At 39.8% G+C, this 18,387-nt stretch overlaps 1 protein-coding gene across 1 annotated transcript; it reads left to right on the top strand.

Annotated features, from left to right (window-relative positions):
- Positions 1–101: 101 nt before the first annotated feature.
- On the top strand, positions 102–10,635 carry ADAT2 (adenosine deaminase tRNA specific 2). Its single transcript, XM_081855399.1, has 6 exons — positions 102–246; positions 1,554–1,658; positions 5,715–5,865; positions 6,974–7,080; positions 8,864–8,936; positions 9,017–10,635. The coding sequence occupies exons 1-6, from the start codon at positions 175–177 to the stop codon at positions 9,055–9,057; spliced, it is 549 nt and encodes a 182-aa protein (XP_081711525.1). The 5' UTR covers positions 102–174; the 3' UTR covers positions 9,058–10,635.
- The last annotated feature ends 7,752 nt before the right edge of the window (positions 10,636–18,387 follow it).

The raw sequence follows: 18,387 nt of genomic DNA, 5'->3' as shown, positions 1-18,387 counted from the left end.
ACGCAAAGCGAAGGCAGCGACTGCTGCCGCTCCGCCTCCTACCTGCATTCTAGTCCCCCACCTCTGCGCGGTCCGTCTAGATCCCGATCCCCCCCCGGAAACATCGGCTCCGTACTCTCCGTTCCGGGGCTGTAGTGTCGGCGGCGGCCCTGCTCGCCTCTATACAGTAGAGAGATGGAAGCGGAGAAGGGGCGAGCGGTGGCCGCAGGGGAAAGGGAGGCCTGGATGGACCTCGCTGTAAACATGGTGAGTGAGTGAGTGAGTGAGGGTGGGGAGCGGAGGGGCTGCATAAAAGGACGGTCGCGTGAGTCTTGTGGCTGGGATGCTCGTCGAAGCAAAAACGAGTCTCATGGCGCGTTAAACGCCTAGGCAGTTTTGTTGTCATCTAAGGGTGTAGGAGCTGGATTAGGCCAAAGGCCCACCGAGGACACTCAGTACAGCATCCAGTCTTCACAATACCCCTAGGCCTAGGGGAAGCCCGCAAACCCCTTGTATGGATAAAGGAAGCGTGTCTTTCCTTTAGTACCCTTGGGTGCAGCTCACGAGCTCCAAAGGTTTGAATTCATTTACACTAGCTAGGTATTACCTTACCACCTCCCCCCTTCCTATCTTGGCCTTCAACATCCTCCCTGCATCGTCTATTATGTTATCACCAGGATGGACCTTCATTCCATTTGGGTTAAGACAGAGGCAAAGTACTGTAGTTTGTTGAGCAGTTCCGACTTCTCTCCTGTCATCCAACAGCATTTCTCCCATCTCCATGCAGATGACCTACTACTTGCTTGTTCTTCCTATTGTTTCAAACATAGCCAAAGAAGCATTTGTTTGTTTGTTTGTAACTTCTCTAACAAGCCTGAGCTCATTCTGAGGATAGACATAGATAAGGGGTAAAGGTAAAGGGACCGCTGACCTTTAGGTCCAGTCGTGGCCGACTCTGGGATTGTGGTGCTCATCTCGCAATATTGGCCGAGGGAGCCGGCGTACAGCTTCCGGGTCATGTAGCCAGCATGACTAAGCCGCTTCTGGCAAACCAGAGCAGCACATGGAAATACAATTTACCTTCCTGCCAGATTTATCTACTTGCATTTTGACGTGCTATCAAACTGCTAGGTTGGCAGGAAGATAAGGGAAGAGAAGAAGAGAACTATATTTTGCTAGATAAGGGGTAGCAAAATATAGTTCTCTTCTTCTCCTCCCTCCCCTGCATTTTGGCATCATTTAACATCTAGCCTGATGAAAAGTTCAGGAGAACTTGAAAGCATGCACTCAAATTTGTGATATTATTGCAGTTGGCCAGATATTGCCCTAATGTGGGTTTTTGAATTTTTATTGTGTTCTAACATGGCTGCCTTTGGTTATTATATGAAAAGTGGGGAACAGATTAATTTCCACCCTTACTCTTGAGAGTAATCCTTGGGTAAGAATATATTGGAATTGGCTGCTTTCTTAATGCTGGCTTGTGGGGTGGGAGGATTTGGAACACAATGTACTTTGCCTTGGTGTATATAATCAGTGATAAAGCTGCTCTTGTTTATTCATTTTGTGTCTGATAGGCTAAAGAAGCACTAGAGAGTGGTGAAGTACCTGTTGGTTGCCTCATGGTCTACAATAATGAGATCATAGGAAAGGGAAAGAATGAAGTTAATGAAACTAAAAATGTAAGTTATTTAACTGAATTAAGCTAATGTAAATCACTGCACTGCATATGCGGGTAAAAACTCCTTAAGTTGGTATAATTGTAATCATTTTTGCAGTCCAAAAACATGCATCTTGTGTAACTTCTGAGTGGCATATGTACACTGCTGTCTCTGGAATATTTGCATGTTTGTGCTCCTTCTTTCTGGAAATTAGGTGTGTAAAGCACTGTGTTTTCAGTAGTTCTCTGCAACTCTTGAACATCTTCCAATAGGAGAAATATCACCTGGAACCCTTCCTACTGTAATTCAGAAGGGCCATGACAACATTCCTTTTCTACAAGGCAGTTGGCATAGCACTGATTTCTGAATGCTGGTGAGAATTCATTTTCATTACTTTTGGTCCTTTGATTTGTTGTTTCAGCTTCTGTGTTTTTATCGTAACTGTATCCGGCCTTTCTGCATATTAATGCAACTGCATTTTAATTAAAACTTTTTTTAAAAAAATAGTATAATTCTTAAAAGCAGCAGCTTTTTACTGAAATATTTTCAGGACACAGCTAAAGCTGATATAGTGGTGTTTATTTATTTATTTTTTAAAAAAAACATTTTAACTTTGTTAACAATCTCAAAGATTTTCTGATCAAAAGTTGATGTGTTTTTCATCTTATTTTTATAAATGTTTGCCAAGAAAAGTTGCAGTTTACTGACAGTATTCCATTCACAAAATGCATGCATGTTTTTGTTGTAGCTGTGTGGGTTTTTTTAAGCTCTGGTATCTGTGCCCGAGTACAAAATGTGAGAAGTGATCCTGAGCTGGATTGTATGTTGAACAGCATAATAGACTTGTTTTAAGCTGCAGCTGGGGGAGTTCACTGTTCAGATAGTGCAGCCAATACTTCTCTGAGCTGACCCTTCTGAATTGTCTGGCAGGAGATGGAGCAAATATTACCAGCATGTTTTTCCCTCTGGCAGCTTCCTTGCCTGCTCTTGTTTTCCCTCCTTCATGCTTCTGTTTCTGTTTGAACGTGCATTGTTTGTTCTTTTTGGCTGTAACAGTTATCTGGCACACTAAACCTCACTTGCAAGCATAACCTGCCCACCCACCTGGTTTGTCCTTGAAGATGTTTCATCGATAACCCCTAGCATCCAGTTTGGTCATTTGAGTATGCATATATTACATAGCACAGCAAACCTAACAGAGCTCTCTGAGTTGCTCACAATCAAGGGCAAAATTCAAAGCATCAAGGTAACAGTGTAACAATATTACAGTGGTACCTCAGGTTACATATGCTTCAGGTTACATACACTAACCCAGAAATATTACCTCAGGTTAAGAACTTTGCTTCAGGATGAGAACAGAAATCGTGCTCCGGCGGTGCAGCGGCAGCAGGAGGCCCCATTAGCTAAAGTGGTGCTTCAGGTTAAGAACAGTTTCAGGTTAAGAACGGACCTCCAGAATGAATTAAGTACTTAACCTGAGGTACCACTGTATCTTGGATGGCAGGGAGACTCATGAAAGTACACTTCCTTGGATGATCTAACTGCATTGTGATGATGGCAATATCACCACATAGCATGCATATTAGGATGCAGTATTTCAAATAAACTGTGCCCAAGATATGTAGGACTTCTATGATCAAACAGTTACATGTGGGGGGGAGAGTTCCTATGTCTGTCCACCGCCTGAGAAATAAGATATTTTGTGTAGAGATGATTGTGCACTGCCCCAAATAGGTGCTTAACTTATCCTATACCCACAAATATGCTCTCACACATAATTGTTCCAAAAAGAGTTAATTTATAGAAAAATAACAAGATCATTCTAATAAGAAGTAACTAGTGTGGTACAGCATGAAATCACGGTGCATTTAAACCAGTATCCTAACACATTAACACTCCTAGTCTGACAGTCTGTCCTTTGTTTTATAGGACTAGCATGATGATAAGAATAGTTTCAAATGCATATATATCTTAAGTTCCCCCTTAGTTCCTGCAGTAGTGAAGTAGTTGCCCATTCCCACCATTGGAGGCTATCAGTGTAGCTGGAGGGGCTAAAGAATAAGATGTGTGTGGCAAATTCATTCACAAGAATGGGTTCCATGTGAGTCCTCACAAGGTGGAGATTGGGAGGGGAAAAACTATTCTGTGATAGCAAATCTCCCCTCCAAAATGTGGATCATGATTGGATTCATAAAAGGGAAGTACAAGAACTGAGAGGGCTATTAGGTGTGTAGGGATGCTGTGAACTGGCCTGAAATCTTCGGATGGTCAGTAAACAAATTTTCATCATCATCATCATCATCATCATCATAGTGTCAGCTCTGGGACAAAGAAGGTGGCTGAACATTTCCTGGAGTGCTTGACACTGTTCATGGTGTCTGCTGATCCTGATCTTTCAGAAGCCTGGCTAAAATATAAATTCATTTGCAAAACTGTCTTATAACATTGGTTTACAGACAAATGCATAAGATACTAATAATTCTGTTTGGTATGTATTTGTTATCAGTTATTTATTTTTCGATCTCGACTTTGATCTGAAATCATTTGTGGAACAAGTTATTGCAAGGGAAACAGTCTACCTGAAGGGATTTAAAACAATGTTCATAAAACTTTAACAAATTAAGTCAGAACAGTAATAAATCTACCCAATGATTAATTTGCTTCCTGTCTTTGATCGCTATCTTAACAGCAACAGAGTGGTAAAGAAGTGGAATTCAATGAAATATATAGGCTTCATTTATCATAAGCCAAGCAGCCTTAAATAGCTTAAAACATCTCTTATCAAAATATGTGTTCTGTTTTGTCGCTAAATGGTGTATTAAAGCATTTGGGCTAGTGCACCAACTGCAGTTCCTATCCATGCTCTTGTTAATATTCTATTCAGGCAAGTATAATGTTTTGTATATGGGGTTGTGTTTGAGGAATGGACATAACAGTAAGTTCATTATGCAGTGGCTAGACTGCTAAGTGAGAACTGACATCCAGATCATAACTTGCCAGCCTTGAAATAAGTGCTCTATTTCTTTGGGATGGTTTTAGTCTCTAAAGGCTGAAATGACTTTGAATCTTGGGTGCCTTCTCCTACGTGAATCTGTTCAAGTATGACGATGATCCTCAGAGCCTGTTCTCTGGTCCCACTGCCATTGGAGGTGAAGCCAGATCAACGGTTGTAGCCTCCGAGCACTGAAGTGTTATCCCCGTAGACATTGAGTCTGCTCTTTTTATCTTCCCAAATCTTTTAATTCTTGTTTTTTGAATCCTGTTTCATCACGGTGTGTGTCTTGTTGTTGTTCCTATTTTAAATGAATTTTTATGTAAGCCTTGCCAGCTTATGATCAGGGTAAAGAATATCAAAATGTAAATAAATGAATGAAATGGAGGTATTCGGTCTGCCTGTGAACAATACTGACATTCTATTGAGCCTAGGAGCATTTTCAAATGCTCCTAATTGAAAGTGACTGTAGATGGAATATGTGAACACGCCTAAAGCTGTTGAAAGAGGGAGGGTGTCTTCTGTGGTATCCTTTGAGCTCTTATGACTAGTAGGTCTCATCGCCTCCCTCATATTTATTCATAGACTGAGTTAGATACAAAATAAGGATGTTGATATCTTGACAAGTAAGGAAAGCATTTTGCCTGTAGCTTAGCATTTCCCCCCAACTGGCCACTTTCTGTCTGACCTCTCTGTCCTTGCATAAATGGAAATCTGGGTAAAAACTGGGATGTTTTCAATAATGGAAAAGCTGATTAACATAACATTTGTTAACCAAGGATAAAGAGAAACAGATGTATTGTGCATTTTCCCTTTATAGCAGATTTTGATAAGGAAGAACCTTTCAATAAAGTGCCAACAACATACTCTGCTTTTCTATTTTACAAGAGGAAATTTACCGCTTTGAAATGAAATTTCTGCAGTTATTATGACCATCTTTTATATGGTTTTAGTGGTTAAGCTTTGGCAGCACTGAAGATCCTACCCTATTGCCTTCCTACTAAAAATAGCAGGAATCCATCCATTCAGATTGATACATTACTATTTGGTGTAAATACTGATGTTATTTCCCTGTATCCCCACAGGCTACTCGCCATGCAGAAATGGTAGCAATTGATCAGGTCATGGACTGGTGTCGTCAGAACGAGAAGGAACCCAAGGAAGTATTTGCGAACGCAGTGCTATATGTCACTGTAGAGCCCTGTATAATGTGTGCAGCTGCTCTGCGAATGATGAGTATCCTTTGGAGAATTATCCATTTGTATGTTAATTTCATCTCACATATCAGTTGCTAACAAGGTAACAGAGGGCAGCTCTATGTTGACATGAGGCCTGTGTCATTGGGTCTAAGGGGATTTGTTTGTGCAGACATGATGGGCGTAAGGAGAGCTGTGCTGGACAAGTTCAAAGACGTAACTGGTCCAGCATCTGTTTCCTACTGTACTGAACCAGATCCAAGGAAAGCCAACAAGCAGAGTGCATTGCTATGTCCCTCTGTTTTCCCCCAGGTTCTGCACCTAAGGAGAAGAAGTTTAATTTAGCAAGTATTTGTGTGGGTGAGTCTAAGCAAGGAATGGGTGCCGGGTGTAGCCAATGCCACAATGAAGCAGGGTGAGGCAGCTTGCATCAGGTGGCAATCTTTGGGGTTATCACGACTTAGTTTATAATTATTACCTTCCCTGGGTGGTGCTTGTGCCTCAGGGGCCAAAGTGTATTGTGCCATCTCTGCTCTGGGTTAGGATAGGGTTGCTGTATTTCAATAAGTAAAATTCCTGACACCCGCAAAGTTGTTGAGCAAACATAACCTGTCCACCCAGCTGGTTTGCTCTTGAGGACCCCAAAATTGTTTTGCTATTTTGGAAACAAATTCACATTGTTGAGCTTTTTTGGGGGGAAACCTCCCCCCCAATAGTGACTTTAAGCTTTTGGAGCTGTTTCCACTGCTTCCCCCCCCCCCATCACATTGCCATACATCTGGGTTTTCCCTGACATTTTGGCAATTCCCCCAACACAATTTTTACACCCAAAAACCAGGACATGTCAGGAATTTTCCCGCCATATGGCAAGCCTAGGTTAGGGAATTTGGAAAGGATACAGTAGTGGTAGTTATTGCTCTCAGATTGTGGGCAGAGGAGAACAGTGAATTAGCAGCAAAGGAGTTGAATTGAGTGGGGGAAGTTTTGCCCAGAGATATGACCAGGCAGTAGTGTGTCTGTGGAAAAGAGGAGTTTATAGCATATGTGAGAAAGGAGGGAGGCATGGGTTTGAGACCAGCACAACTATATAGCCTATTAAATGAGGGTAATTCTATTCTATACTCCTTCTTTTCTTAACTTACATATATAAATCCCACTGGTTGTATATGGCTGCCAAAATGAACGATTCGGAGGCTGTGGTTCGGTTTTGAACATCTCTTCTGCCAGCTTAACGGACACAGGGGAACCATTCCAGGTGAAATACTTGTCATGGATGTGTGTGTTTTTAAAAAACAACAACAAAAATGAAAGTGTGTAGACAGTAGTGGCCAAACTTGCCCTCCATCTGTTTTTGGACTACAACTTCCATCATCCCTAGCTAACAGGAGCAGTGGTCAGGGATGATGGGAATTGTAGTCCCAAAACAGCTGGAGGGCCAAGTTTGGCCACCACTGGTGTAGAAGAACCAAGTGCATGTTGATGGTACAACCTTATCCAGAGAGAAATTATTCTAAAGGTGCATTGTTGTCAGTACTTTAATTCTGAAACTACCACTGAAATTCATCCTTAGCGCCATTGTGTCAGCATTTCTCCAGTGATAGTTTGGTGCTGAATCAACATTCAGAGAGACTGCAAATAGCTTTAGGATCTAGAGCAGCCACTCTCTTCCAACCCCCCCCCCACCCCCAAACAGAAATAGCAGGCTGGAGTGTTCTTCCATAATATAGCATCTTCAGAGCTCTTTTATTTTATAGAGATTATAATTCATCCTTGTTTGAGGTGTGAGGGAATGCAAACCATAAATTGTAAAATTAGCTGCAATAAAAATGGATTCAGTGAATGGTTAGGGAACACTTAATTGTGCAGCATTGGTGACACTAAGTGGATCTGAGTAGTCCATGTATGGAAGACCACAATAAATCTTATGTATCCTCCCTTTAAAAACAAAGAGCAAGTTGTAAACTTAATAAATAATACACTTTATATGGATGAAGTTTTATCAGAATAGTTGGAAACCATTATAGGACCAGAATTGGTTGTAATTTTGTTTAAAAGAGAAAAAAGGGCACTTTATTTACCCTGATATTTAGCATAGTGATGACACTAGCTCTACATCATGGCAACTATGTGAGAAGAAATGTCTTGCATTTAAGAAATTTGATTTCCATTCTCAAACAATTGCAATTAATGGCTGCGTATAAATTATTCCACCATGTGCATGCATACTGTTTAAATTAGGGCATTCATTGAAAGCATCCTGTTTTGTGTATGTGTGTAAGCACTGTCACTTTCACTCACACATGTCAAGAAATAAATGATAACAGGGAAAGATTTGTGAGTGGAAAAAGTTGCAACATAACTAAATTATTTTGATAGGTCAAGGACGTTTTGCTGCTAGGGGAAAAACCATAGCTGTCAACTTTTCCCTTTTCTTGCAAGGAATCCTATTCGGAATAAGGGAATTTCCCTTTAAAAAAGGAAAAGTTGACAGCTATGGGAAAAACACATCAACAAAGGCAAGTTCCTTGGCACAAACTCATAGATTCCTTTTCAGCAAACCATGGTTGGTTGGAATGGGAAGAGCCTGTGTATGTGCACACTCTCACTTCCCTTCTCTCATATGCCTTCACTCATTACTTTGGAGGCTTTTTAAACCACAGTTGCTTCTAATGTCCCAACCAGGAAACTGTTATTTTAAACTATCCCTACAAACCAGGCTATCACACTATGGTTATTATCTATAAGCCAGTCAAGATGCATATAAGAATGGTTTGGAAACATGCTATTTACATGTGTAAATTGGATACCTTCAGTGGTAAGCCATTTTTGTTATTGAAAGGTACTGCTTTGCCTTAAAAAAAACCTCGGGTATGAAGTTGTTCAGTGGATTTTCTTTTGCTCCTGGAAGTTGAACACAGTGATATCAGAAGTCACATCTGCTGAAGTTCTTTATGCTACTAAAGAGTCAGATAACCTCTTTGGGATATAAGCTGGTTAATCTGAGAGGCCTTATGAACAAAATATTCCAATCTCTACAGTGCATAGCTGGTTATCGATCTGAAGAAGCTGTTGACATGCTGAAAACCTTCTACAGACAAGAAAATCCAAATGGTAAGTACCCTCTTGTTCTAATTTACGTTGGCTTTTGTATCTTTGAATATTAATGCTTATGTTTTCTTTTCTTATGGCAGCACCAAAATCAAAAGTTCGAAGAAAGGAATGCAGTAAATGAGTGGTTGTGATGGATAGTAAAGCAAAGCTGGAAGAATGACAAGTCTTTGAAAAGGCTGGCCAGTATTGACCTTCCCTCAGCTATGGTATTTAGTCCTGAGAGGTGGAGAAAAACATGTCTGTTACTCTGTAAAATGTCCAAAAGTATCACTGATTGAAAGATAATAATCAAATTGTCAAATATGGCTTTTGGTTAAAATGTTTGGCTTTTTATAAGGAACAATAGAAAGGAGTGGTATCCTCCAATAATTAAATAGTTAATATGACACTGTTTTAGCCCTACTAATTTTGAACTGATCAGCTGGAAGACCAGCTATCCCAAAAGTCCTTAGTTTGGCAGGTATGCTGACTTCTTGCCACTGATGCCATGCACACACATGATGATATACCGGCCAGTGCACATATCAAGTTCTGTTTACATTTAAACCACTTAACAACATATACAAATTCAGTGGTCTCAGAGTTCTGCATGCCCCATCAGCCAGAACAGAACCAGCATATCCACTCATGGCGTCAGCAGCTAGAAACCTGTGTGAGCAGTGGCTGTTATGCTGAAAAGTGTCACGAGGCCCAGTCTTATTAGCTCTAGGACATATGAAGCTGTCATATTGAGTCAGACCATTGGTCTATCTATGGACTACTTAACTGGAAACAGGGGGATGAAATTGGGACCTTCTCCCCATAAAATATGTTCTCTTCCAATGTGCTACAGCCCTTTCCCTTGTATCCTAGACAGATTTATAGTTGGCATTACTTAAAAGTAAGCTGCTTTCCTCATCACCGTAGTGCACGTTTCCAATGTATACATAATTTGGAGGAATTCGAAGGTAAGCTAGCAAATTCCAGACAATGGCTTGTTTATATTGAGCTCAATTAAGACATTCATGATTAAGAAAGCTTGACTATGGTTTGTTCATGATGTCTAAGTTGACAAACCATGGTTTATGACCATGTTTGGTTGTGTGTACTTTTTCAGGTTACGCTGCCACTACAGTTAGCAAACAGACAGTTTCTTTTTCTTATATGCTTGTGATAGAAAACCGCCTTGAAAACGGAAGTCTAGCATACCCAGTATTTTTTGAATGAATATTCTCTTTCATAAGTTTTATAGATTGCTTTATTGGGTTTTTTTTGGAAAAAAAAAAAAAAAGGTCAAAGAGGAATATTGAGAAGTAGATTTCCAGAGGAACTTTTCTTAGTATAAGGTAACTAGGCAGGAAAATGGATATAAGAAATGCCTAAAGCTTAGAGCTGGCACTTCAGTGCTTATTGGGTTGTTCCTTGACCGTATTCTGATTACAATCCAGAAGAGGGCCTTGCTGTTCTAATAATGAATGGCCCAGCAGTTTGACATGGAGCTCTTATTCCTGCAGAATGTGCATGCTGAGCAACTCAACAGGCTGGGAAGCAGTCAAGCAGTGCCTTATAGATTTGTATATTATGGGTAATTCCAATAGTTAGACAAGTCAGAGCCACAGTTGTTGCACTATTTTTATTTCTCTATTAAATAGATAAACAAATTCTGAAAAGGGATGAAGTATGTTCCTGATGGTTAAATAATAAAAATGAATACATCTGCCACTTGCCTCCCATGCTTGGCTTCCATTGACATATAATAATTTCACATTGTGCATGGCAGAAGGGCATTTTGGGGGTGTGGGGGGAGGTAACGTTAAGGTAGCTATATTAGCACCTCATTTCTTAAGCATTAAACTTGGAATTAGGCCTCACTGATTTCAAATACAGCATTTCAATAAGCAAACTGGTTTGGACTTTAAATGGTAAGTTTTCTGCACAGAGAATATGTCCCTTCTATGCCTTGCATAGCACCTTGGACATCATTTGTGTGATGAATATATTTGATTAATAGTTATAGGTAAGGATGATGCAAGGTGCTTTTCACAGTGCAGTCCTATGCATGTCTACCTGGAAGTTGAATGGAATTTACTCTCAGATATGTGTTTTTGGGTTGCAGCCTTAAACATACAGTTTGTGCCTCTCCCTTATTAATCTGTCTTCAGTCACAATTTGATGATAAATGCTTTAAGTACATATTAGAGTTTAGTGAGGTTGGCAGGTGAGAGGATCCATTCTTGTTTGATGAAGGGAAGAATGAAAACTTGGGAGACACAAACACTACAAACATTATTTCTATTCATATGAAACAAGCAACTTGTAACACATTTCTCATTTCCTACTGAAAAATCATGTCTGTGTTTTAAAAATGTAAAAAATTGTAGACCATCGCCTCCACAGGCTTAGAAGCTGCAATTGGCTGCAGGTTCCCACTGCTTATATATCACACGTACACACAATTAAGAAGATTTTGAAGTTCATTTTTTTAAAGAAGAAGAAGAAGAAGAAGAAGAAGAAGAAGAAGAAGAAGAAGCTTATCCTTATTATTCCAATTACCTTTTGGTAATCCATACCACACACTAGTTACCTGTGTCTAGCAACTTTTGAATTCCTACTCAGATGATCTATTTTGAGAAAGTCCGATCCTATTAATGTTTATTTGGAAGTCCTGCCTAGTTCAATGGGATTATGGGGGGGGGGGGCTGTGCCTCCCTCCAAAGGGGCCTATAAATAAACTTAAAATAACTTTACTCCCAAGCATGGATAGCTGGGATCAGGAACATCTGGTCCTCCAGGAGTTGTTGGGACTCCCATTAGCCCCAGGCAGCCCAGCCAATAGCCAGGGGTGGTAGGAGTTGCAGTCTAACAACATCTGAAGGGTCACAGGTTTCCCATCTGTGATGGGCAGGATTGCAGCAGCAGGGTGACATCTAATGATGTTTGAGTGAGTGTCCCCTTCTTCATCTCCTGTGCCCTCACCAAACCCCGCCCTCTAGAGCAGACTTTGGGGGTACATGGTTGGCTATAGGGGGAAGAAATAAAGGTGAAGGCCTGTTGCAGCAACTGAAATATGTTCTGTTCACAGATGGCCATCACTGGACATCCCTCATTCCTATTGATTTCAGTATGTCTACTCTGAGTAGGAGTAGAAGCCCTTCACACGGTCAGGCAGACAAAAGGCATTTCTTCCATAAAAGGAGCTGTGAAAACACAGGGTGAGCAGGGGCAAGACAAAGACTCAATACTATATGAAATTTAATCAGTCTTGTTATTAAGATATCACTGTCAGTTTCTGCTGCTTTATAATTGTTATCATATTTATCATGGATGTCTAGAAGCTGATGGTTTGTCTGGGTTGAAACAAGTGCCTTTACCCTTTCACATGTCCAAAACTTTCCATTTTTTTTGGGGGGGGGGGGGGAGTTAGGAGGAACTGCTTTGTGAAAATAGGGTGAAAACTGTCCCCCCTCCCCCTCCACATTTTTATGAGCTTTCATATCTCTATGCAGGCACAACAAGAAGCATAAATATGAACAACAACTTAAACAAATGAAAGGCTTATTGAACCAATATTGAAAGCTTGTATTGTAGCCTCATCAGTTCTTCCCTTTGTGTTTTTTTTTTAAATGATCTTTATTGGTTTTACACATTTTACAAATTTCACAATTTTTTACAAATAAAGACACTCGCGGGACTGAAATAGACCTCATAATGTTTATTAAAAATCATTCGTTTTGGATTTAAGAACATTGAACAAATATATTACAACAATATATTTGTTGAAGGATGTATATTTAATGAAATTTTGAATAGTATTATTCCATAGTAGTAAGGACACATAAAATGTAAACATGACAAATGCATAAATATAAAGAAAATATAGAGAAACCAGACGGAGGGAGGGAAGTACAAACTTGTTTAGAGTTAAAGTATTAAGATTAAAAGGAATAAGGTATGTATTATGTATTGTGATGGTGAAATTTGTAAAATTAGTTCTTCCCTTTGCATACAATAAAGTGACACTCTTACAAGGTAGTTGTTTAAAAAAGCAAGTTGCTCCTTATAATTTAAACATTTGAAAGTCTGCAGGGCTCTCCATTCATATCCTGTATATGCAACGTGGCCTTTAATTACCTTGGCAGGTTTTGAGCACTGATAAAAGATTGTATTTTTTAAAAACCTTCCCCCAAAATGTCCAATGGTTGGCAGGCAATCCATTCCAGGGTTGTATTTGGAGCAAGACTAGCAGGAGAGCTTTCAGCTAAGGGCTGAGTTTAAACAGCAACTGTTAGGTTTTTAAAGAAAATGGCTTTGACACAAACGAGGAAAGAGCTCCGAGGACAATTAGAGTCCCAAAAGCAGCTGTTTTATTAATTTGCTTTGCCTTGTGTGTAGCCTTGGCTGCTGATTCTATCTACTTTTATCAATAAAGTACATCTAGAAATAGGACACTTCCCACTGAAATATATACACTAACATGACTTGTTTTTAGGCTGATTTCAGAAAGACACACACACATACACATTTTTGTAGTGTGTGTAAAAAAGAGAGAAATGCCAAGAAATTTCAGCTAAGATCCAAAGAACCACAGAAATGTAAGAAATCAAGCAACAGATCTCTATCCCGTAGGCCAAACTGCTTTGGAAACTGACGTAAGCTGCAGAAGCGGTTTTTGACAAGGCAGGCACCTTGGGTTTCCTGCACAAAGGAGAAGTCAATTAATCCATCTTGGTTTTTGCAAATAAAAGGATTGATTGACTTTTCCTTTGTGAAGAAGAGCAATCATCACCCAAAAAAGGCATTGTACAAATTATAGACTTTAAATCAAAAGCCTTTACATCCTTCTCAGCAGGATAGCTCTATACCAGATGTTCACCTTGACAAGACATAGCACTAGGCGTAACACACTTGTTTCTAGTTTTCTCAAGTGCCACCTTACACAGAGTCAAAAAACTAATAATCCTGCTGAGATCTGTCCTCCCAGAATAATACCTAAGCACTCTGTATATGCAAAGTCTCGGATAGTGAACTATGGTTCCATGTGCTTATCACAGGTTGCTGTCGCTCTGTACACACAGCTCTGTTGGAAAAACAGTCAATCTGCCAGTTTTACTGGAAGGAGAGCAAGGGAAACCAAATCCAGCCCCATTTTCTCCTCCCAGACAGCTGACATGTACAGTGGTACCTCGGGTTAAGAACTTAATTCGTTCTGGAGGTCCGTTCTTAACATGAAACTGTTCTTAACCCGAGGTACCACTTTAGTTAATGGGGCCTCCCACTGCCACCACACAATTTCTGTTCTCATCCTGAAGCAAAGTTCTTAACCTGAGTTATTATTTCTGGGTTAGCAGAGTCTGTAACCTGAAGCGTCTGTAACCCGAGGTACCACTGTAGTGTCACTGATTTTCTAACTAGGTTTTCAGTGCATAGTCTTTGACAGCTGAATTGTGCACTGCTCAGCACTCATTGGCTCATGAAGTCCCTTGCTAGAGAGATTCAAGTAGGAATCTGCTTTTGCATGCATATGAACTCTAGCTGGATTGGAGCAAGTATTTAGCCTCAGACCAAGGCTTTTCTTATCAAGGTTTCTTTGGCAGCAAACCTTGTCAAATGTGGACATATTTCAATGCTGCATTTGATAACGGTAGCCACAGGTGTAGCAGTTGGCGTATGAAAGAGCTGGGTTCAAAATCTAAGCCAAAGGTGGTCAATGTGTGAGAAGAAGGGAGGCAAAAGAACTGTAATGCGCTTTGTACTGATGTAGTAGAAATTACCCTTAAATATCTGAGAGTCTCTTTTAAAAAAATCAAGATGTAAAACTCCCATTTGAGAGAAAATATGTATCCTGTGTTTCCATAGAGATTTGGGATGTTTTTCTGCACTGTGCTACTCTTCCCATTCCCTACACACACACATACATACACACACCGCTCTTCAGAATGTGTGATTAAAAATATATGTGAGCAAATACTGGTTTGCATCTCTGCAAACCTGACTGCTTGAAGTCTTAAGATTTAACCTTCCCTTCTCACACCAGGGAGACACCATGTGTTTAGTTTGGGAGAACAAAGTTCCTCCACTGTCTTCTGGCATAACAGCAGCTTGGTGAAGGAAGCCAAGAGACATCAGATCAACTCTTTTCTTTTAGATCTCTTTCCCAGAAAAATAGCTACTCCACTTTTACCCTGGCATACACCAGGCATGACTGTTAAACCCAGATGCATAAGGGGAAAATGGCAAATTAACTTTACTGCTAGCTCCAAATCCCCATTGACATAGCATTCACCACCTTCCCATACACACTGCAATTTTCATCATTGGTGATACCTAGGAAAAACCCAAACTAGGAGCATTTTAACCTCTGGTCATGAAATTGTGTCTTTGTTAATTGACGCCCAAATGTTTCCATCTTATTCTTCTTAAACACAAGCTTAGATAAACCTAGCAGGGCTTTGTGATTAAGAGAGGGTATTCCATAATAGTCCAGGAGAGAAGAAAATAGTTAAACTTACCAATGGCACATTTATATAAGAGGAATCTGAATGCAGTTTACTAATAATGCATTTAACAAGACTTTAAACAAAGTTCCACAGCTGATGTTTGGACTAAAAGGATAGCATAATTGTTACCATAGAATAGGTTGCTGTTTCATGGTCTGCACAGGAATTTCTTAGTCCAAATTCACCAGAGAAAGGTAAACTGGCACATCTGTCCTATGGAAAAAGGCATAGTTCCTGCTCAGAGTGCAGATGCCTTTCAGAGGAAAATCTAGCCACCTTGTCAGATAACCAACCCACCTTTTATGTAAATATATCTAGAACCCTTTACCTGCAGCCATTTGGCAGGGATAAATATCATAATTTTAAAGGTTGGAAAGAGGTTGGCCCATTCCAGATAAGGAACTTTTAACTGGGTGTTAGACCCACATAAGGAAACCTGTCTGAAGAACAATTAGCTGAATGAAGTTACACTTGCTTTCAAATCCATCAAGGTAGACAATTTATAACCATCCTGGAAATTGCTCCTCAAGTGACCAGACCTCTCACGCTAATGGAAAGTTTAATTGCTCAAACCACAAACCTTAGGAAAGTCTTGTTATTGGATAGACATGAAATATTGGAGGTGGAAATGCTAGGGTCATATGAGAGTCTGCAGAAAACATGGGAACAAGACCTATGAAGAAATGATGAGAACAATTGAAAAAGTCTCTGAGGAAACTACCCTTTAAATCAGTATCAGCAAGGATTACAGAAAAATCTGTTAAAGTGGTATTCAAATGATACCTCATTCTACATACACTTAATAACAGAATCCTCTTCCCCAGAGGGTGGAAGAGGTGTAGAGAATGAAGAACAATGTTCCATATGTGGTGGCCATGTGAAAAGGTCACACTTTGGGGAAGATAAATAACAAATCAGACAAGCACACCAGATTCAAAGCTAGTTTTCATGATGGTTTTTGATGACAACTTGAAGACTGTAAGGCATGAAGAGTTTATTGACTGCTGCCAGATTGGTAATAGTGAGATATCGGAAAGAATCATGTCCCAGTATGCTGGAGACATGGTATCAGGAATTGTGGAAGATTCAAAAGTTAACACAAAAGTTTAGAGCCCTGCATAAGGGGGAAACTACAGATGATTCCCATACTATTTGGAGTAGCTGTGCAGCAAAGACTGAACACAACTGCAACCCACCCATCATGCATAGGAATCTATGGAAACACACATCTGCAAGTATTGAATGCTAATTCAAATATGTACTGATGAGTGACTAAAAAAATAAACACAATTATAGAATTCACTGGATGAAATAACACTAAGTTCATGGCCTACAACATTGGTTTCCAGCTAAATTTTGTTTGAGGCCATTACTGAAGTTTTTAATGTAAAGTTGCTGTCAAGTTGCGGGTTGCCACATACTCTGTTGCACTTAGCATTTTAACTGTTCTTACTGAAGCAAACCTAGACCAAGGGTTCCTTTTAGAGTCCTGAATGGTTGCTATATAATCATACATGAGGGAGATATTGCCAATTTTCTGAACAGGGTTGCAACCATTATGCATGCTTTAATCCCAACTGCAACATTCATGAGTATGGCAATGTGGATTCTAAGCCATTGTATGTGTGGGGAGAACATCTTCAAGAAAAAACGTGCCCCAATATTGTATCAGAAATCTTCCATGGAAAACTCAGTTCCTCCCCTACTAACAAACTGTTTGGACTAAACTCCATCTACGAGCTGTTGCGGCATACAGGAGCTCCAAAAGGTGCAAAAAGCACTAATACTGAGCCACAGTGTACTCTGCCATGCATAACAGGATTGCCACCTAGTGGACTGCTGCTGTGACAAGGAATCTCAAGATCTCAGCAATTCTGAACCATATAAGCTGTTTTTAGCCTAACTGATATCTCACATGCCTATTTTCTCTGACTGCTTGTAGCCAAACAACAGTAATCAGTGCAAGTTTAAAATAAAGAAAAAGGTTGCTGACATTTCCACTAGTAAAAAAAGATTGCCGTGTTTTCAAGTTGTAAGAAATATATATCTTCCACACTTTAATTCCACACGGGTTTTAATATTTAACATATGCATAATGGAACTTGCCAACTGACCAGATAAGTACAGTATTAGCTTGGCCTGGCCATCTGCTTTACCAGTAGTCTTTAGTGTTAACTTTTGGTTATTTTTAATCCTGAAGCTGTACGTATTTATGCTGCTGGTAGTGGTAAATATTTATACTGAGGGTTTTTTAAATAACTATTTTAAAAATGTGAGTTGTTCTGATAGCATGGAGTACAAATATTTGTAATTTATAATATTCACGGCATTAGCCTTATTATGGAGACCAACCAGTAAGTGACTCCCACAATACATATACCCCACTGTATGGAAAACATAATAGTCCCTAATATATATAAGTTGTTCATCACTGGTTTAGATTATATGTGCAATCATATGTAGATATTGCATTGATTTGTATGTGCCTAGTTTTTTCAAAAGGGTTAATCTTTGGATTGTAGAGGTTCAGCTTCTAAAACGCCCTGAGCACTTTTGCCAATCTGTTGAGAATATACAGATGAATATATAAGCCTGCCTATCCTCCCGTCCAGACTCATGCACCCAGCTGCAGTAAAGAGATAACAGTTCTTCCATGAAATCACAACATTGCTATTATTAAGTTTTGATCCCCGCCTATGCCAGAGAAGGAATAAGGCCTCAGTCCTATGCCCATATACTTGGAAGAAAATCCTGTTGAATTCAGTAGAGCTCTCTTCAAGCACAACAAAAGAGTCACATGGCAAGTTAAAGATGAACACATTTATTACAGCATAAGCATTTATGGCTTAAGAGTCCTGATGTGTTATCTATCCTGAGCTGGCCCCAAAATTATATACAATGGACATATGGGTGTAATGAAGAAAAATGTAAACTGAAAAGGCAAATGGCAATGAAATGCAAACTACGGGCTGTTA

The sequence above is a fragment of the Podarcis erhardii genome (assembly GCF_964252035.2).
Source record: "Podarcis erhardii genome assembly, chromosome: 3".
Taxonomy (NCBI): Eukaryota; Metazoa; Chordata; class Lepidosauria; order Squamata; family Lacertidae; genus Podarcis; species Podarcis erhardii.
This window is presented reverse-complemented; position numbering and strand designations above follow the sequence as displayed.